This window comes from Grampus griseus, assembly GCF_964374135.1.
Source record: "Grampus griseus genome assembly, chromosome: 3".
Classification (NCBI taxonomy): domain Eukaryota; kingdom Metazoa; phylum Chordata; class Mammalia; order Artiodactyla; family Delphinidae; genus Grampus; species Grampus griseus.
The window spans coordinates 97,787,664-97,809,695 of record NC_139019.1 but is presented as its reverse complement, the minus strand read 5'-3'; the positions used below and the strand labels follow the sequence as shown (position 1 = coordinate 97,809,695).

The window sequence follows — 22,032 nt, the reverse complement described above, 5'->3', positions numbered from 1 at the left end:
AGAAGGTGCAAGTGAGCATTCCAAGATCTGGGCCTCCTTCCCAAAAGCACCTCACTGAGGCCCACCCTCTGGTTTCTTATGCATGTCAAGGGGCTACATCTCTCCATTACACACTCTTGTTCCCCAGAAAAGAGGAAGGGTCCTCGCCCAGGCAGCCCTCCTGCTCCTAGATGATCAAGCACGACAGGCCTCAGAGAGGCCTAACCTCAAAAGACACAGCTAAGACTCCTCCTCCACAGCCAAAACCAACACTGACACCAGAACTCTCTCCATTCTCTCTAGACTCACACTAATTTGGTTTTTAAAAATCCCGACACAGACACACATTCTGCCCAGAGATTCATTGTTGGTGTTGTTTGGATGGCAAGATAGGGGAAGGAGCAGGGAAGATGGGCACGGTCCAGGATCTTTGGGTTTGACATGCATCTTCCAGGCCACTGAGCCCAAACCCCTTGGTTCCTAGACTTGCTCAAGGCCTGTCACTTGTGTAACTCCAGTTCCATAGGTGAACTAAGGAGCTGAGCCTGTTCTCTGTAAACAGGTTTGGATCTGCCATAATGCAAACATGACTGGGACAACTAACAGCAATTTAAAATACCAAGAATTTGGTGATTAACTGTTTAGCAAAACATTTTTAAAACTGCTTGTAAAAAAAAAAAAAATTAGGTATTCCCTAAGTCAGAGCATTCAATCATCTATTTTATGTCATTAAGCACCAAGATGCAAAAGAGAGATACCAACATGGAATCATCTTCTAAAATATCATAAGCCAAAACACCTAGATAATTTCTACTGCTGCCAGCTACTCTGATTTAGCTCAGTGACACAAAGATGGTGAGAAAACAACCAGAACTGAAAAAAGTTACACAGCTGAGAATCAGATCAAATAAAAGACAGGCAGATAACCAAAGATAATGATGAACCCTTTCAGAGAAAGCTTCAAGATCTAATTTGATTGTTAGCTTTGATAAATTTGGACCTGAAGAAGAGATGATAAAACAAACAAAAGCCACAAGCATCAATTACAAGTAGTTATTAACAGGTTTCTAATATTCCCATTTTTCTGGTGAAAATACAAGAAACAACCTTTTGCCTAGGTTAATTGAAGGTAATTATTAAATGTAAGCACATTTTCTAATACTTTCTACAAGGAAAGTGATACTAAGATAAGGAGAAAATCTTAGTTGGTTATTGACACTATATTGAAAGAAATTACGCTATTTGCCAGAGTGAATCACTTGTATACTTTACAAATCTCTACAGAGTTCTTTTCTGCCAACTGTGAGATACATAATTCCAGCACGTTTTCTCTCTTATAGATCGCATTCCTTTCCTTCACCGGTGTCCTCAAAAATCCTGTGTTTTATATTTATAACTCAACTTCTAATATAGTTTCATCTATAGGGGAAAAGGTTTTATTCCATCATGAATAAATAGAAAGAAGGAAGGACAGAAAATAGAAAGAAAGTGATGATACCTACATATCACTGTTATCTATGAAGTTTTTTAGAAAAAAAAATAGACACTTTGAACTTTGGGTAACTAAATACATATTTCATGTTTTGGCTTCCTTTACCCCCTTCTGAATTAACCTCCTATAAGCAAAAATGTCCTCCAGAAGGACAAACATCAAAATGTTAACTGTAGGTAGTGGGATTATGCATCATTATTTTCTGCTCTATACTTTTATATACCAAATTTTATATAATGAAAATATACTCCCTAAAAGGAATAGCAATTGTTATGTTAAAAAGAAACTTACATTAAACCAAAATCAATTGAACAAAACTTTAAAATGTTTCCTAGGAATATGTAATAGAAGATAGTCTCAAAAAGTTTTAGTTGATTTAGAAATACATTTTAATTTTTTTGGTCTCAGTGAGCATTTACAGTGATCTTTAATTGTAATGAGAAATAAAACAGTCTGATTTACAAGGTATTTAGGCACTCTAAAATAGTCATCTCAGAATAAAAATAATGAAAATCTACAAAACAGTAGTTTCTACTGTGCAAGTAAAATCCCAAACCTAAAGATTCTTTCCTTTAAAAAAAAGTCTGTATAGACAGATTATCTGCATGATATGTGGTATACAAATAATGAAGGAAGATGGTTCATACCATCAGTTGTGGGACTTGCAGAAGCACAGCCTATAATCCTTGCTTTCAGGTACCACCATAGTATACTACATCTCATACACTAGCCTACAGTCCCCAGAGAAGGATTCCAACCAGGTTTGAGATGGGCCTGAAAGTTAACATGGTCCTGGAGTGTAAGCCAATCACAGGTCACTTCCAGGAGTCCCTCAGCATTCCAGGGGCTCTTGGCCAACCTTAACTACACAGGATCCCATTGTACTTCACAGTTATGAAGGATGGGGAAAATCCTTGAGCTAAAAAGTATTCTGGATGCTCCTTGTACCACATCAGTAGACAGATTCAAGGGACCACAGCTGCTTGACTACAAATGAAAGGATCCTGTCCCTTGGGACCTCAAGACAAAAAACACGAGAAATCAAGAAGTTTCAGTGAACATTCACTGATACACCATTTTTCTCCAACAACTCTAGAGATCGGAATACTCTATAACATAAACCTAAGGCTAGAATACTCTATAAAGAAAGAATATTCTACCAATCAAAGTAAGGCTAGAACACTTTATAATATAAAGGTAAAGAAATGATGGTCAGCGTTCATTAATAGCATGCTTCATGATTCAAAATATGAATAGCGGTCAGCTATGGAATAAATGTTTGTGTTTCTCCAAAATCCATATGTTGAAGCCCTAATCTCCAAATAATGATGGTATTTGGAAATGGAGCCTTTGGGAAGTAATTAGGTTTAGGTGAGATCATGAGAGTAGAGCCTCCATAATGGGGTTAGTGTCCTTAGAAGAACAGACATGAGAGAGATGATCTTTCTCTCTGCCTTGTGGGGAAACAGTAAGGAGGCGGCCATCTGCAAACCAGAAAGAGGGTTCTCACTAGAGCCCAAACATGTTGACACCCTCACACTGCACCTTCCAGCCTCCACACTATGAGAAAATAAATTTCTGTTGTTGAACCTACCCAGTCTATAGTATATTTGTTATAGCAAACTGAACAAAGACACTCTCATTGTTAGAAGCAGTGGCCTCGCAATCTATAACTGACTGATGCTGAAGAAAGAGAATGGATATATACTCGCTTCCCTTAACCTATATAGAAACAGCACAGTGAAATCGGATAAAGCCACATATTTTTCTGTCATGACATATAGGCACTGGATACTTAAAAACTTGCTAACAGATCTGGCTGATTAGCAAAGTGAGCCCACAAAAGTGCTAGTGCTTTTATTATGCAGACAGAAAAAGAAGAAAATTCTCTGATCTAGAAAATTTTTTTTACTCATCTTCAGTAATTTCATCTTACCTTCCCCAATTTCACTTTAAGAATTAAACTAAAACTGGACACTGCAATCTTTTAAGAGACCACAGCACAGAAAAGTTTGTGCCATGATTAAGAATGTAGTTACACAACAGATACAAAAGACATGGTAGAATTTTTTTTACCCCTTTCCCTTTTTATCTTCTCTTTCTTCTTAAAATGGTACCAGAGTCCTTTTGGAGCTCCACAGAAGTGAATGGAAATGTGACTGCTTTCTCTCTGCAGCAACTTGGCTTATATTGGATGCCTTGCCAGGTTGCTAACATGGCACTCTAGTAGATAACTTCCCTAGATTAGATAAAATTAGTACCTTTGATTGCCATCTGCATAGACGAAGAAAATAATTATGATTATATACTGATAGTTAAGGTGATAATCCAAAATGTTAATTTGGGGGGAATGAAGAAAATATTTTTAAAGCTGTTAAAATATAATGAGAATTACTCAAAACTTTAAAATATTTCATTTAACCCGATGTACTTTCTTCACATTTAAGAGGAATTTGAAGATTAGTTAAAGAAGCATACAGCTAAGGTGACTGTTTAAAGTACTAATTTCACGTGTTACAATGAAATCTTTAAAACAGATATTTTCATTTTAATTGATTCCCTTCATCTCTAAAAAACATGCATGGCTTTGGGTGCCACGAAACCCGTTATTTCCCATAAAAAAACAACTTACCGAAGAAGGTTAAGATTTACCTACCTTCAAAGAGACGGGCTTTAGTTATAACAAGGATACTTTATCTCTATTGACTAAGAGTTATCTTAAAATATAGAGCCAGGGACATGACTTACTCCACTTAGCTGCAGTATTTTCACCTTTAGTGATATGCCACTCAAACACAGCATTTACTTTCTTCACCACCTCTCCCCCCATATGCTGAAGGCGGCGACCTATTTCCTCAAACACAAGGGTACTCTGAAGCTCCCTACCCTAGCAAAAAGAGAAAAGTTAATTTAATTTTAGAAGTTCTGTAAAAATGACGCAAGGGGATAAAACTATTACAAAATAAAAGTGCAACAATGTGATTTTTTTTGAAAAACCTGCACATAAATAAGGGAAACTAGTTTTTTCTCACTAGGTTTCTTTCACACCTTTCCTTATATTAATTTATGTCATCCAGAACCTCACTCCTCTTAATAAAAGAATTTTACTTTTATCAAAATTCAGAAATAATATTTTACAAGTAGACTAGGAACTAACTGGATAACTTATATCCTAACTAACTTCAGCAGGAAGATACTGTGCAAATCAGTCAACTAATGTGGTCTCATTTCTCTGTTTGTAAAATAGGACTAGATTACACGAAGCCTGAATTTCTGTCTAGCTCTAAAATGTCTTAAGTTTTTGATCTTAGATTCTCTTTAAAGAGATTTTAATTTTCATTCAGTTATATGATAATATGGCAAATGAAAGACAAAGATCATGGGTTTGAAAACCATGATCGACATTACAAAGTTAATATTTTGGAGACAGAAAATATAAATATTTTTATTAAAAGTCTCAGCATGTTAATACAGAATAACACAAATGTTTTAATAAATAATACATGCTACTGTTTTTATATCTGCACTCAAAGCATTATACAAATCTTTAAATCAAGAAAAAGGTACAGGATATTTAAATTTTTAATATATTTTTCTCCCAAATACTATTTAAGATTTCTCATTAAACAACTGATTTACTTACTCTAAAACTAGAAAATTACTTATATTCTCTTGAAAGATACCCTAGTATCCACACAAAAAAGTTTTTTTAAAAATTCATAAGTTGTCAAAATATTCCTTTTTCTCCAAGCAGTTTTAAATTAATGTTCTCCAGTTCGAGTTAAGAATCTTTCATAGCTCTTAATTTACTAAAGTAGACTGAATATTCTTAAAGTGATCTTAATTGAAATTCATAAGTCAGGGTATGACTTGGATGTCAGTGGCTATAACCCACCTCAGATGGTGTCTTAGCTAAAACATCAGCTGTTGGCACAAGATCCACATACGCATTTGAAATGACGATGTCTCCAGTTCCTTGGACCTTATAAAGGTACAAGAGGAAAAAGAAAAACAACCAGTTCACTCCGATGATTCCAAAGAAAATACAATTTCATTGTGAAACAGTATAAAATCTTTTAAAAGAAATTTACATTTTTCTTCATATGAAAAAGAAAATAATCCAAATTAAATAAACAGTTCATAACTTAAATATCAAGAGAAATAACATGAAAGCTTACTGATTTAATACAAGTGTTAATTAACCCTAACTGTAGAATCAACTGGAGCCCTTTCAAAAAATATTTATGACCAGGTCCCATCTCCAAATATTCCAATTTAAATGGTCTGGGGTGGACCCTGAGCATTGGTATTTGGGGGATTTTTTTTTTTCCCAATATAAGTATGTCTAATGGGGAGCCAGGGTGAGAACTGCTTAATTCTTACAAATAGTAAAAGGCATGGCACAAAATCCACATGAGGTAGGGGTACGTAAAGTGTATTTGTTCGGTTAACATAGAATGAAATTGGGTAGGAACAGACCACAGTCTTTGTAAAGAAATAATTCTAGCTCTTATTTCAAAAAGGAAGTGTACACAGTATAAAGTAATACTTAAATAGCCTTTTTATAAAATATTAAAGGAATTATAATTCCTAATATATCAGCTAAAATTATTCCAGTGGTATTCTTTCATAAAAGTATGGTATTGCTACAAATGTATAGGACAATGTCTAAAACTTAAGGCAGCATTTATTAAAACTGACTTCTAACAATCAGGAAGATCATTCTCCCTTGACTACTCCCCATTATACTTCAGAAAAAAAGATCTTCCAAACAATCGTACCTCAAGAAACAAGAAAGATCTCATATAAATAGGCTAACATTACACCTGAAGCACTTAGAAGAAGAAGAACAAAAAAAACCCCAAGTTAGCAGAAGGAAAGAAATCATAAAGATCAGATCATAAATAAATGAAAAAGAAATGAAGGAAACAATAGCAAAGATCAATAAAACTAAAAGCCAGTTCTTTGACAAGAGAAACAAAATTGATAAACCACGAGCCAAGACTCATCAAGAAAAAAAGGGAGAAGACTCAAATCAATAGAATTAGAAATAAAAAAGGAGAAGTAACAACTGACACTGCAGAAATACAAAGGATCATGAGAGATTACTACAAGCAACTATATGCCAATGAAATGGACAACCTGGAAGAAATGGACAAATTCTTAGAAAAGCACAACCTCCTGAGACTGAACCAGGAAGGAATAGAAAATATAAACAGACCATTCACAAGCACTGAAATTGAAACTGTGACTAAAAATCTTCCAACAAACAAAAGTCCAGGACCAGATGGATTCACAGGCGAATTCTATCAAACATTTAGAGAAGAGCTAATACCTATCCTTCACAAACTCTTCCAAACTATAGCAGAGGTAGGGACATTCCCAAACTCATTCTATGAGGCCACCATCACCCTGATACCAAAACCAGACAAAGATGTCACAAAGAAAGAAAACTACAGGCCAATATCACTGATGAACACAGATGCAAAAATCCTCAACAAAATACTAGCAAACAGAACCCAACAGCACATTAAAAGGATAATACACCATGATCAAGTGGGGTTTATCCCAGTAACGCAAGGATTTTTCAATATACACAAATCAATCAATGTGATAAACCATATTAACAAATTGAAGGAGAAAAACCATATGATCATCTAAATAGATGCAGAAAAAGCTTTCGACAAAATTCAACACCGATTTATGAAAAAAGCTCTCCAGAAACAAGGCATAGAGGGAACTTACCTCAACATAATAAAGGCCATATATGACAAACCCACAGCCAACATCATCCTCAATGGTGAAAAACTGAAACCATTTCCACTAAGATCAGGAATAAGACAAGGCTGCCCACTCTCACCACTCTTATTCAACATAGTTTTGGAAGTTTTAGCCACAGCAATCAGAGAAGAAAAAGAAATAAAAAGAATACAAATCGGAAAAAAAGAAGTAAAACTGTCACTGTTTGCAGATGACATGATACTATACACAGAAAATATGCTACCAGAAAACTACTAGAGCTAATCAATGGATTTCGTAAAATAGCAGGATACAAAATTAATGCACAGAAAACTCTTGCATTCCTATACACGAATGATGAAAAATCTGAAAGAGAAATTAAGGAAACACTCCCATTTACCACTGCATCAAAAAGAATAGAATACCTAGGAATAAACCTACCTAAGGAGACAAAAGACCTGTATGCAGAAAACTACAGGAGACTGATGAAAGAAATTAAAGATAATATAAACAGATGGAGAGATATAACATGTTTTTGGATTGGAAGAATCAATATAGTGAAAATGACTATACTACCCAAAACAATCTACAGATTCAATGCAATCACTATCAAACTGCCAATGGCATTTTTCACATAACTAGAACAAAAAATTTCACAATTTATATGGAAACACAAAAGACCCCGAATAGCCAAAGCAATCTTGAGAAAGAAAAACGGAGCTGGAGGAATCAGGCTCCCTGACTTCAGACTATACTACAAAGCTACAGTAATCAAGACAGTATGGTACTGACACAAAAACAGAAATATAGATCAATGGAACAGGATAGAAAGCCCAGAGACAAGCCCACACACATATGGTCACCTTATCTTTGATAAAGGAGGCAAGAGTATACAATGGAGAAAAGATAGCCTCTTCAGTAAGTGGTGCTGGGAAAACTGGACAGTTACATGTAAAAGAATGAAATTAGAACACTCCCTAACACCATACACAAAAATAAACTCAAAATGGATTAAAGACCTAAAGGTAAGGCCAGACACTATAAAACTCTTAAGAGGAAAACATAGGCAGAACACTCTACGACATAAATCACAGCAAGGTCCTTTTTGACCCACCTCCTAGAGTTATGGAAATAAAAACAAAAATAAATGGGACCTAATGAAACTTAAAAGCTTTTGCACAGCAAAGGAAACCATAAACAAGATGAAAAGACAACCCTCAGAATGGGAGAAAATATTTGCAAATGAAGCAACTGACAAAGGATTAATCTCCAAAATACACAGGCAGCTCATGCAGCTCAATACCAAAAAAACAAACAACCCAATCCAAGAATGGGCAGAAGACCTAAATAGACATTTCTCCAAAGAAGATATACAAATTTCCAACAAACACATGAAAGGATGCTCAACATCACTAATTATTAGAGAGATGCAAATCAAAACTACAATGAGGTATCCCCTCACACTGGTCAGAATGGTTATCATCAAAAAATTTAAAAACAATAAATGCTGGAGAGGGTGTGGAGAAAAGGGAACCCTCTTGCACTGCTGGTGGGAATGTGAATTGGTACAGCCACTATGGAGAACAGTATGGAGGTTCCTTAACAAACTAAAAACAGAACTACCATACAACCCAGCGATCCCACTACTGAGCATATACCCTGAGAAAACCATAATTCGAAAAGAGTCATGTACCACAATGTTCACTGCAGCACTATTTAGAATAGCCAGGACATGGAAGCAACCTAAGTGTCCACCGACAGATAAATGGATAAAGAAGATGTGCCACATATATACAATGAAATATAAACTGTTATTACTGTTGGTGGTGGTATTTAAACTGCTCGACACAAACCATCAATGTAGTACAAATGATCAGGCCAAAAAGTATCACCCTGGTCAATTGTATTAACAAAAATAATCTGTAAAAAACTTATAAAAGGCTGATTGCACGTCCTTTTAGTATTTTACTGGAGCACTGCTAACAGCCTCACCCCAAAATTACTTAACTCTATAGGGAGATATACTGTCTTGTTACTTACTATTAATTAAGCCCAGACTCTGTGACCTAAGACGTTAATTTGTGGGTTTTTGTGTGATCAAAATGCACACTATTTCTGTCCAGTAGGAAATATAACCGTAACAGATATGGTTTTACTGTTTTATAGGACAATTGACTAGTTTTGTCTCTAACTCAGCAAAATTATTTTAGAATGCTTTCCCTGTTGGACCACATAAACCCTGTTGTTCTAGTTCTCCTTTGAACCAGTTTTATCATCTTGCTAGCTCCCTCGTTAAGGAATTAAATAAATTTTCATCACATTTTCATTTTATATCTGTCTGAGAGTCATGCCTTTAATTTTCTGAAGATTATATTCTGACAACAACTTGAATGATGGGTTGAGCCAAAAAGATATGGTTGGTTGGGTTTTCAGAAATGCTATGTAGACAGGCACCAATTTAGCTGAGAATAAAAAACAGAAAATAGGGCTTCCCTGGTGGCGCAGTGGTTGAGAGTCCGCCTGCCGATGCAGGGGACACGGGTTCGTGCCCCAGTCCGGGAAGATCCCACGTGCCGTGGAGTGGCTGGGCCCGTGAGCCATGGCCGCTGGGCCTGCGCGTCCGGAGCCTGTGCTCCGCAGCGGGAGAGGCCGCAACAGTGGGAGGCCCGCGTACCGCAAAAAAAAAAAAAAAAAAAAAAACAGAAAATAGCTTCTTTTCGGCCAGAACAGCCATCTTCCAGTAATTCACCAAAATGACCAACACAAAGGGAAAGAGGAGGGGCACCCGCTACATTTAGAAAACATGGAGCTGCTCCTTTGGCTGCATACATGCGAATCTACAAGAAAGGTGATATTGCAGATATCAAGGGAACGGGCACTGTTCAAAACGGAATGCCCCACAAATGTTACCATGGCAAAACTGGGAGAGTCTACAATGTTACCCAGCATGCTGTTGGCATCATTGTAAACAAACAAGTTAAGGGCAAGATTCTTGCCAAGAGAATTAATGTGCATATCGAGCATGTTAAGCACTCTAAGAGCCAAGATAGCTTCCTGAAACTAGTGAAGGAAAATGATCAGAAAAAGAAGGAAGCCAAAGAGAAAGGTACTTGGGTTCAGCTGAAGTGCCAGCCTGCTCCACCCAGGGAAGCACACTTCATGAGAACCAATGGAAAAGAGCCTGAACTGCTGGAGCCCATTCCCTATGAATTCATGGCATGATGGGGGTAAAGAAAATAAAAAACCTGGACTGTAAAAAAAAAAAAAAAACAGAAAATAAAAAACAAGGTACAGAAGCATCTTATTTTCAATTAAAAGTTACCACTGATTTTTTTTTAAAAACTTTCTAAGTTTTATATCATATCCATAGTAATAACCAAAAGTATGCTAGGATGGAACATAATTATAGGATACAGTGAAGAGGGTAACAAAACAATGTACCTCTAACTACATTATTCATACCTTGGTTTGGAAATGGATTCTACTTCCTTCCTTCCACATCTCAGTTTGTAGAGTTTGTCCTGGATATACTGGTTTTGCAAAACGAACCTTTAAAAAAAATGTGTTTTAGGGTTAAAAATGTTTTAATATGAAACTTTTCCACTTTGCAGGGGGGGTGGAATTTGAGGGGAAGGTTGGAGAGCATAAAAGGAAGAAACAGAGACTGGACTATACTTAAATTCATAAAAATAGTAATATGATACAATTAGTAGAGAAAGGATATAGTTAGTAAAAGTTAATTCTTTGTCTTTCAAAGTATAGAATCAATAAATAGTTTAATCTTGACAAATCAAAACACAGAAGAATAATCATATTAAGTAGAGTTATATAGGTAACCACCAGAACAACTTAACAGAAGCAGTTAAAAGTGGCACTAATTAAGTCTGAGGAATAAGACCTGGGGTTGTTGTATAGGACAGAATAATTACACTTTTTATTTCCTAATTTTCTATACTATTTTATTTGCTCTGTATACATATTATTGGCTGATTTTTTAAATAATTATAATAATAACTATAAAATAGTTATAATAATGAGAATAATCAGTGTTATCAAAGGCAAGACATCAGAAAATAAATTTCCAATGCTGCATGGATCACAAACTGATAAAAGCTTTTGGAGCTATTTGACACTGCCTTGAAATTTTGTTTCTTTTTTTTTTAAGTATATGTCTTTCGATTTATGCAAAATTGTGCAGAGTCAGTTTTCTTTGTAATTTATAATGGATGAAAACTTGAATCCAACTTAAAAGTGCAAAACTAGGGCTTCCCTGGTGGTACAGTGGTTAAGAATCCGCCTGCCAATGCAGGGGACACAGGTTCAAGCCCTGGTCCAGGAAGATCCCACATGCCGCAGAGCAACTAAGCCCGTGCGCCACAACTACTGAGCCTGTGCTCTAGAGCCCGTGAGCCACAACTATTGAGCCCACGTGCTATAACTACTGAAGCCCGCACACCTAGAGCCTGTGCTCCGCAGCAAGAGAAGCCACCGCAATGAGAAGCCCATGCACTGCAACGAAGAGTAGCCCCTGCTCACCGCAACTAGAGAAAGCCCGCACACAGCAAGGAAGACCCAATGCAGTCAAAAATAAATAAACTTAAAGTGACCACAAAAAAAAAAGTGCAAAACTAAAATCAATATGCAGCCAACATACTGATATAGGTGCATGTTTATTACAGTTCAAATGCAGCCACTTAACATTTTCAATTAAATTAAAGCAAATTATAAAACAGTAAAAAATGAATAAATAAATTTTTAAAGGTAAATCTCGAGTTTTTGTTAAGGCATATAAGCTGCTATATGTATGTCCCTAACTATTTATAAAACAATCAAATTAATCTGTTAAAAGTATAACTGTATATAATATCCTTCATGATGCATGTGTAATAGAGGCATTTATAGCTACAAAAAGAAAACTTGCTGATTGCCAAGTCAATGAAATAATAAAAATAATAACTTCAGTATAGTACCTATTTTTAAGTGAAGTCACTAAGACTCCTCTAAAACTAAAAAGGAACAAGTAGTTAAATTATTACTAATTTACACACACCTTAATTGCTTTGAATCTTGACACGTCATTATCTGCAAACTGCTGTAAAACATGCCTGGCAGAAAATCCAAATGTACATAATCCATGTAATATGGGCTTGTCAAAACCTAAAAATGAGAGAGAGAATTTAGTTAGATAAAGGCACATTTCATGTTTAAAAACCAAGAACAGTTCATTCAGGACTTGAAAAATACATTTTTAAACTGCATTAGCCTGAATCATACCATCTATTTTAACACATTATTGACTGGGGGGATTTTTGCAGAAACTAACGCCTATGGCGTTAATACGTCTCCGGTCAATAATGTGTTAAGAAACATGGAAAATATTTTATAAATAATACTTCCTGGGCAAAAAATTATGAAATAAACAAAAAAAGAAAAAAAAAGAAAGGAATGTCAGAAATCTGGGGACACAAATAATTATTTTGTTTAGCTTTGGTTGTAACCATGAAATCATCCACAGTGATTTCAATATCCATGTATGTAGATGATCCTTCTTCAACCTTTCAGTTCTTTGCTCTCCCCTCCAACGGCCTCGACCTTCACGATAACTCAGACACCCATCCCCATGGTCCTATCCTAGACCTTGCACTAGCAGGAGCTACCTTCCACCATAATCTGAATTTCACGTACACCAATTTCTGAACACTACTTCCCACCTTTCCATGTCCTTTGCATAAACATATTAGGAGAGGGCTATTTTTTAAATGTTACTCAAACTTCCAGTCATAAGTAGCGACATCTTTAAGTATTATTTAGATAACTGAGCTAATATTTTCATTGGCTTACATTACTAGCAACTCACCTGCTAAGTTAGCAAAGTCAGGATCAATGTGTAAGGGATTCCAGTCTCCACTGAGGCGGTACAAAGCAGCCTGTGGAGAAAGAATTATAAAATAAACTAGCACCCAGTGCCTTCTTAGAATACATTAAACTAAAAACAGGAAATATGGCTGGTTATTGCATAAGAAATGCATTATAATGTACCTAATAGTAGCTCTGATTAAAAAATAACTATTTCTAACAAAAAAAGATTAAGTGTAAATCAAATGCTTTTTGTAACACCTGCCACTGAAATCAGAAGGGGTGAGGACTGTCAAATAATAGGAAGGGGAACCAAGAACTACATCTGGGAACAACACTGGTTACCACTGCCTAAGGAGAAATTCACAAAAAGGAATCCATCAATCTACTCTCATTAAAACACAATGAAGGGCTTCCCTAGTGGTGCACTGGTTAAGAATCCACCTGCCAATGCAGGGGACACAGATTTGATCCCTTATCTGGGAAGATCCCACATGCCACAGAGCAACTAAGCCCGTGTGCCACAACTACTGAGCCTGCGCTCTAGAGCCTGCGAGCCACAACTACTGAAGCCCAAGCACCCCAACTACTGAAGCCCACATGCCCTAGAGCCCGCGCTCCGCAACAAAGAGAAGCCACCATAATGAGAAGCCCGTGCACCACAACGAAGAGTAGCCCCCACTCGCCGCAACTAGAGAAAGCCCGCGCACAGCAACGAAGACCCAATGCAGCCAAAAATTAATTAATTAATTTTTTAAAAAAGAAAAGAGGGCTTCCTTGGTGGCGCAGTGGTTGAGAGTCCGCCTGACGATGCAGGGGACGCGGGTTCGTGCCCCGATCCGGGAGGATCCCACATGCCGCGCAGCGGCTAGGCCCATGAGCCATGGCCGCTGAGCCTGTGTGTCCGGAGCCTGTGCTCCGCCACGGGAGAGGCCACGGCAGTGAGAGGCCCACATACCACAAAAAAAAAAAAAAAAAGAAAAGGCTAAAAAAGAAAAGAAAGAAACATTAAAAAAAAACACAGTGAAGATAAGGTGTAAATGTTTATGGCCTCTTCTAACCAAGCAAAATTTATGCCAACTTTCTTAATGGGGTGTTTTAAATTGAAGGCTGTAACCCAATACTAGACATATAAACATCACACACTCCTCACAAACTTTCATTCTACTGGGTACACTAAATCCTGAGATCAGCTCATCCTGCAAAACAACAGACTAATAACTTGCCATTAAGATTATATTCCTGCTTACTCCAGATCCTCACATCACTTCTGTACTTAGACAAAGCAGAATTAGCAGAAAGATATAGATAACAATAGGAAAAAAGTCACCACACTTCCCAGCATTTAAATTGTGCATTGGTCAAATGAGAGAGTACTTTTCAGTACTGAAGGGAAGAAATTCATAAAAGAGCTAACAGTAAGTATTTAATGTACCTGTGTATTAACTATGGGGCTGCCTCCAGACTTCTCTTTCTTATCAACTGCTAGGTCAAGCTTTCCAAGACTATTAAAATGTTGTGTAGAGACTAGCCATGTCAGCATACCTGACTTTCTTAATGAGTTTTTGTTGTTTTTAATTATTGATTATTCTTTTTTAACAAATTTTATTTACAGAAAATAACATCTCCTCTAATTCATAGGAAAGTGTTGTTTACTTTTTAATGTTTTGTACAATTTTAATAAGCTCTTTCTCTTTCCCATCACTCTATATGATAGTTTTCTAAATTATTCACTTTTTTAATGACTCAGTATTTTTTCCCTTTATATGACTTCTAAAAATAATTAAATCAAATCAACAATTATCAAATAGATGTGACTTAAGATTCTGTATAAGATGGTAGAGGATTAAATGATAAATTTTAGAAAGCACTTTAAAAAAAATAAAACACTAGGCAAATATACATCATCACGTTGCATACAAATGGAAAAAAAAAATGACGAATTTCAGGGTCCAAAGGGGAAGGTGTCAAACACATAATAGATCATGGGCTTTGGCACCAGACAGACCTAGGTTCAAATCCAGCTCTGCCATTAGTGGGCAATTTTCTTTATCACCCTAAGCCTCAATCTTCTCATTTAAAAAACTGAGAGGCTAATCAAACTCTTACAGAGCATTATCCTTGATAAATATTAATACCTCAATAAATGTGAACTATTATGATTATTTTAAAAGATTTCAGCAACAGTATAAGACAATCAAGTTTTTAAGATTAGTGCCAGTGTTCTTACCCCACAGATATTACTCCTATAAATGAAAAGAAACAACTCTTCTAAAGAAATCATATTAAAGGAATATGAAAATTTTCATATTATTTCAATGACAGCATTGCTTCCAACAGAAGGCAGAATTAGCAAAGATATAAAAGATCTATCATGAGAAATGACTAAAGTCAACTGATTGGATGTTTAACTAAATTCAATCATAATGCAAAATAACCGTTCTCCAAACAATAAAGAACACTATCAAGGTTTATTTTCTGAATATCTTGAAGGACTTTCATATTTCAGAAGAAAAGCAAAAAGCTTCGTGTTTTGTTCTGTTTCATTTCTGCCTAGATGTAAAAATCACTAAAATTCACACATACAAACTAAGAAAAATAGCTCTATATTGTCTTACTTGAGTATTAAATGTAAGTGGGAGGATCTTCCATATATGAGTAAATTAGTTCTTAGTTTTATTTATTTAAAGTGTACCAGTAGGGACTTCCCTAGTGGTCCAGTGGTTAAGAATCCACCTTCCAGTGCAGGGGACATGGGTTTGATCCCTGGTCAGGGAACTAACACTCCACATGCCAAGGGGCAACTAGGCCCTTGTGCCACAACTACTGAGCGCACGCCCTCTAGAGCCCGCGCACCACAACTAGAAAGCCCACACGCCACAACTACTGAACCCACACACTCTGGAGCCTGCGCACCACTAGAGAGCCTGCGTGCCACAACTACTGAGCCCACGCGCCACAACTAGAGAGCCCACATGCCACAGTGAAAGATTCCGCATGCCGCAACGAAGACCCTGCGTGCCACAACTAAGACCCAATGCAGCCAAATAAATAAGTAATTTTTTTAAGTGTACCATTAAGTTAAACTAAATGCTAAATTAAAAGGGTCAGGAATTAGTTCTTCCCAAATCCTCACATCCCCTAAAAAAGCAAACAGATCAACAAGAACAAGTAAAACTACACAGATCTCAGGCCTACAGTGTAACTAGAAGAGAAAAACCACAAACTTCAAATTCCTCTAAGTAGAAAAATAAACACCTATATCCAGCAGCATTGTCTTCTGAGCACACTCTCAAAACTACTAGAGAGAGCGGTAGGGGTGGGGCGGGGGAGTATAGCAGAAGCTCATGGAAGAGAAAAAAAGGAAACAAAGAAAAATCACTTCGAGACACAGACAGTCTACCTCGAGGACAAAAATACTGAGAAGAATCCTGGAAGATTAGAATACTGACTACTGAGCAAAGAATTAAAAGTGCATGCACCTCCAAATGGCAGTCCTAGAAAGGCAATACTTCTGAGGGAGAAGAGGATAAAACAAAGATGTCTCCTTTGAAGACTGAACGGTGAAGAAAAAGAATCAAGAGGGGAAATTTATGATCCTGCAGGATAAAGAGAACTAAAAAAAATTTAATAAAACACTTCCCCACTATGCCCTACTCCAAAAAGCCATCCATTAAAGAAAAGGCACTTTGCTATACTGACAGAAGATGACAATCTTGAATTTCTTTAAGAAAGAATCTTGTAAACCATCCCAAACTACTAACTTTACCTACAAAATGCATACAGGTAAGTAATCTCCATCTGTGCAAAGCTACAATAAGACTAAAAAAGAAAATAAGAACCAAAACATTATTATAAATAAAATTTTCCCAGAAAGAACAACTAGCAAACAGAAGAAAACGATAACACAATACTCAAGCATTTGGGGATAGGAAATAAACATCTTGAATCTGAAATTCAAAAACCAAGAATATAAATGGACAAAAAACATGAAGAAATGAAGTAAGAGATGATTAAACTTGGGAAAGAAATAAAAGAAAAATCAAAATCATATTAGAAATTGAAGACTAAATTATAATGTTCTCAAAGGAGAACATATTCAAACAAAATTTTAATAAGGCGCATAGAAGAAAAAAAAGAAAAAAACCAAGAGGATGGAAATGAAATAAAGAACTAAAAAAGGACAGAGAGAAAATGGTTGGAAGAAAGATAGAAAAAGATCCAATGTACATAAAGAGTACCTGAAGAAATAAAAATAAAACAATGAATAAGAACTAATATTTAAAATTATCACCCTAGAAAACTTTTTGAAAATAAAAGATCTGAACACACATATTAAAAAGGCCCACCAGGTACATGGGAAAACTGACCTGGAATGAGCAACACTGAGATTTATCCTAGTAAAACTATTAGATTTTTAAAGATAAAGGAAAAAAAAATCCTAAAGCCCTCAAGGATAAAGATCAAGTAACTTAGAGGAAGATAATGACTGGCATCAGACTTCTAAACAGCAATATAGAAAGCCAGGCAACAATGGAACACCATTTTAAGAAACTCAAGATTTCATATCCAGCCAAGCTGTCCTTCAAGTATCCAGGGTATAGAAAAATAGTTTTAAATACATAGGAACCAGACTTCCCTGGTGGCGCAGTGGTTAAGAATCCGCCTGCCAATGCAGGGGACATGGGTTCAAGCCCTGGTCCAGGAAGATCCCACATGCCACGGAGCAACTAAGCCCAGGCGCCATAACTACTGAGCTTGTGCTCTAGAGCCCGTGAGCTACAACTACTTAGCCCATGTGCCACAACTACTGAAGCCCACACGCCTAGAGCCCGTGCTCCGAAACAAAGAGAAACCACCACAATGAGAAGCCCGCGCACCACAACGAAGAGGAGCCCCCGCTCGCTGCAACTAGAGAAAGCCCGCACATAGCGATGAAGAAGACCCAATGCAGCCAAAAATAAATAAATAAATTTATTTTAAAAATAATAATAAGATAAATAAATACATAGGAACCAAAGGAATACTATACACGAGGCCTTCTTGGGGAACCTACCACAGGAGGAGCTTTATCCAACCAGGAGATATGGGAGAAACTTTGGCAAAAGGATTGATATATATTCAATTGCAAATCTAAGACTAAAACAAAGGTGGGGAAGAGGCAAGAATAATATATAAATGTTAAACTGTTCTGAAAAAGTAAAATTAATGCATTCCCCAAAATGTGAACTATAAGGGAAAGAGAAACAAGAAAATAAAATAGGCTCTTTAATTGTTAGAAACAAGTAGGAAACAAAGCACAGCAATAAAAACTGAAAAAACAAATAGTAATAAATGAGAAAATTGGGCACTATGGGCATATAAAAAGGTATAGAATCTCCACTTCCGGCCTAGATGGAATAAGTGGAATGAACTTACTCTTCCACAGTAAACAATTAGGAAAAAAAATTTTTTTAAGTGGGCGAGGGGGATACTGTTCTTAGATACTGGACAGGAGGCAGAACAGGATTATGATTCTTGATAGAAAAGAAACAAAAAAGATGGACTCTACAATGGCCACAGTGCTCTGCCTGACAGCACTTTCTAGACTGCAGTGCAAAAAGGGAAACAGAAACATAGCAAAACAGTCTCAAAGAGTTAAAGAGATAAAGATCAGAGTTCTGGGAGAATGGGCAGTTAGAATGTAGATGTACTGAAAAGGAGGAAGCTACACAGGAAACAGTTCCAGAAATTTAAATAGAAGTCCCCTTGAGGGCCACAGAGAAAGGCCCTGGAAGATGAGACACCACGTGAAGAAGAAGCCAGGTGGAGATTAGAGGCACGCCAGCCAACAGGGAGCACTAAGACCCTGCACTTGTGAAAGAGCCATCCTGGACTTTCCTGCCCCACCCAGACGCCATCTCAGAACAGCTACATGAGTGACAGCCAACACCATTTGTAGCACAAGGACCGCCCAGGCAACCCAGAGTCATGCAAAATAATAAATCATTGTTTCAAAACAAAATTTTAAAAGTACTTATAATACACATGGTAATATAATAAAGAATTATATTTTAATGGAGTATAACCAATATTCCAAAGATTAACTTTATTTAACAATGATGGTAGCTAAAATCCTAATTGTTAGAATAAGTAGTATGAGATATGTATCTGGGGAAAATAAAGATACTTGTTTTCATTCTCCTCAAATACAAAGCCTAACACCTGTTACCTATTTATTCTTTGGTCTTTCTAGATTATTGGGGATGAATTTTCTCTTTATTAATTATGAAAAACCATGAAGTATACATGTAATATCATACCAGTTTGAAGATGAAGAAATTCTCCTAAAGACATGAAAAACAAAATATTCCAGAAGTGATATTGGTAGAGCGATGGTTGCTAGTTTCCCTACTGATTGAGAAGTTACTTATTTAATTTAAATAGCTGGCACAAAGTTTATGCTATAACAACTTAATCTGTTCCATTTCCACTTCTCCTTAAAGGTCTGTTCATCCACAATCATCTCCCACCACTCTCCGGTGTGAATGCTCTAATTCTTACTCCTTGTACATACATCATGCTCTTTTCTGCTATCATTACTAAGTTCTTATCCCCTTCCAGGCCATACTGCAAGCCTTATATCCCTGGTAAGAGAGAATATCTATACACCATTTTAGTTCAGAAGTCCCATCTTTCCTACCAAACTCTTCTGTATGTCATTCTCTAATAAGTAGCCCATCTCAGAATGTCTACAGCACTTACTCTACAATTCAAAGCCTTGTATTTAATCATTCGTTGCTTAGAATAGGTGCCCCAGAAATTAAGACATCTACACCTTATATCTAAGTATCCTTTCAGTTCCTTGTCAATAGATCACACTTCTTCTACTTGATTTGTATCTCCTATAGCACAGATCCAATTTAAAACAGCCCACAAATCCCCTGAAATTTAAGCTAAGTTTTATGCAAAATGTTTCTGAAGAAACAGTCGGTAGTTTTTATCATATTCTCAAGTGACCATATGATACAAATGGTCAGGAACCTCTGTCAAATGATGGGTGTCCATTATTTATACAAAAAATATTTGTTAACTTATAAACTGTCCTTTGTCACACAGCAAAATACTCAAGTCTGCTAAAAGCTAACAAAAAGTTCTATTCATCTGAAAAAAGAAAAAAAAATCTTTCTGCTTACTGTATAAAGCAATTCAAGCCATGGAAACTATTCAGCTTTTCTTATCTACAGCAGATACATTTTATTATTTCAGTAACACAAGAATAATAATGGAGCATTTCTGGGTTTTCTGAACCATGAAACCATGAAGTCTTCTGTTCTTTAGTGTGCTAATAAAATTAATTTCACTATGAAGCTTTAATTAAACATAAATATGAGTGCTCTCTTAAGAAACTGATAAGAAATAGGGATAGGAAGAACATTTAAAGGCAAAAACTAATCTGAGGTAGAAAGTATTGTTCTATCACCCAATTATATAGTGTATAAAAAAATACAATTAATGTATTCCAAACTTAATTCTTTCTGGCTCATGAAATTATATTCCTATTTGCCAGCACACATAAATCCTGCAGTTCTCATATCAAGTATATCAAAATTAGTATCAAAAAATAAGTGAATTTTACAAATAATGTGCTGTCATTACCTGCTTATTCACAGCATAACTTCAGAGCTTTACAAATTCTGTTCTATGTCTGCATGGTTAGTATTCTGGCCATCATAGGGAAGAATCTTCAGGTCTCTCAAAAACAAAGTTGCTTTTCTCATCTTTATGGTCACCTTTTGTTTCTTAGATAAATCTTTGCATGCTTACAGAATTTGTTAACTGACAGGGCATTTTAACTCCTCCATCAGAAAACATATTATTTACGCCAAACAAAAGAGATTAAATCATCTACTCCTTCTCCGATGCTTTACTGTACCTGTCCACTAAAGTTAGCATAAAATAATCTCTCTCGAAGCAATGTAGCTCAGTTTTCTTTTCCAATAGAAGAAAGGATAACTGAAATTTGCCTTTTATTTTATCCTGCTCTCTAAGGCTTTAATGAAATTCTTCACTACTAAGCTAGGCAGTCTCCTTAAGGCAAGCAATCCACTGCCAACAAAGCATAACGCTTTTTCAATTGACTAATGAAAAGCCATTTTACATTTTTTTTGATACCTAGTGGATACTCAGAACACAGCCACTACTTTTGGAATCACAAAATTACAGGGTATCAGAGTTATAAATCAAAAAGTGTCAGGAGTCAGGTGGCTTTATCACTTTTCAAAAATACATTCTGGAGGCTTCCAGGAAGATGGCGGAAGAGTAAGACGCGGAAATCACCCTCCTCCCCACAGATACACCAGAAATACATCTACACGTGGAACAACTCCTACAGAACACCTACTGAACGCTGACAGAAGACCTCAGACCTCCCAAAAGGCAAGAAACCCCCCCACGTACCTGGGTAGGGCAAAAGAAAAAAGAATAAGCAGAGGCAAAAGAATAGGGACGGGACCTCACCAGTGGGAGGGAGCTGTGAAGGAGGAAATGTTTCCACACACTAGGAAGCTCCTTCGCGGGCAGACTGTGGATGGCGGAGAGGGAAGCTTCGGAGCCGCGGAGGAGAGCACAGCAACAGGGGTGCGGGGGGCAAAGCGAAGAGATTCCCACACAGAGGATCAGGGCCGACTGGCACTCACCAGCCCGAGAGGCTTGTCTGCTCACTCGCTGGGGCGAGCGGGGCTGGGAGCTGAGGCTCGGGCTTCGGTCGGAGCGCCGGGAAAGGACTGGGGTTGGCGGCGTGAACACAGACTGCAGGGGATTAGTGCACCACGGCTGGCCGGGAGGGAGTCCGGGAAAAGTCTGGACCTGCCGAAGAGGCAAGAGACTTTTTCTTCCCTCTTTGTTTCCTGGTGCTCGAGGAGAGGGGATTAAGAACGCTGCTTAAAGGAGCTCCAGAGATGGGCGCGAGCCGCGGCTAAAAGCGC

The 22,032-nt window shown here is 36.9% G+C and overlaps 1 protein-coding gene and 1 pseudogene across 2 annotated transcripts in view; one reads left to right on the top strand and one right to left on the bottom strand.

Annotated features, from left to right (window-relative positions):
- The window catches only part of HSD17B4 (hydroxysteroid 17-beta dehydrogenase 4), a 91,925-nt gene that overhangs the window by 13,981 nt on the left and 55,912 nt on the right, over positions 1–22,032 (bottom strand). Inside the window, exons 18-22 of the mRNA XM_082652573.1 lie at positions 13,068–13,137; positions 12,261–12,367; positions 10,673–10,759; positions 5,367–5,453; positions 4,220–4,358 (exon numbers count right to left, since the gene is read on the bottom strand). Of these exons, the coding sequence (XP_082508699.1) occupies positions 4,220–4,358; positions 5,367–5,453; positions 10,673–10,759; positions 12,261–12,367; positions 13,068–13,137 (490 nt within the window). The remainder of the gene's footprint in view (positions 1–4,219; positions 4,359–5,366; positions 5,454–10,672; positions 10,760–12,260; positions 12,368–13,067; positions 13,138–22,032) is intronic.
- On the top strand, positions 9,964–10,432 carry LOC309820991 (large ribosomal subunit protein eL21-like; annotated as a pseudogene). The gene has a single exon. The product of its transcript is annotated as a large ribosomal subunit protein eL21-like (transcript).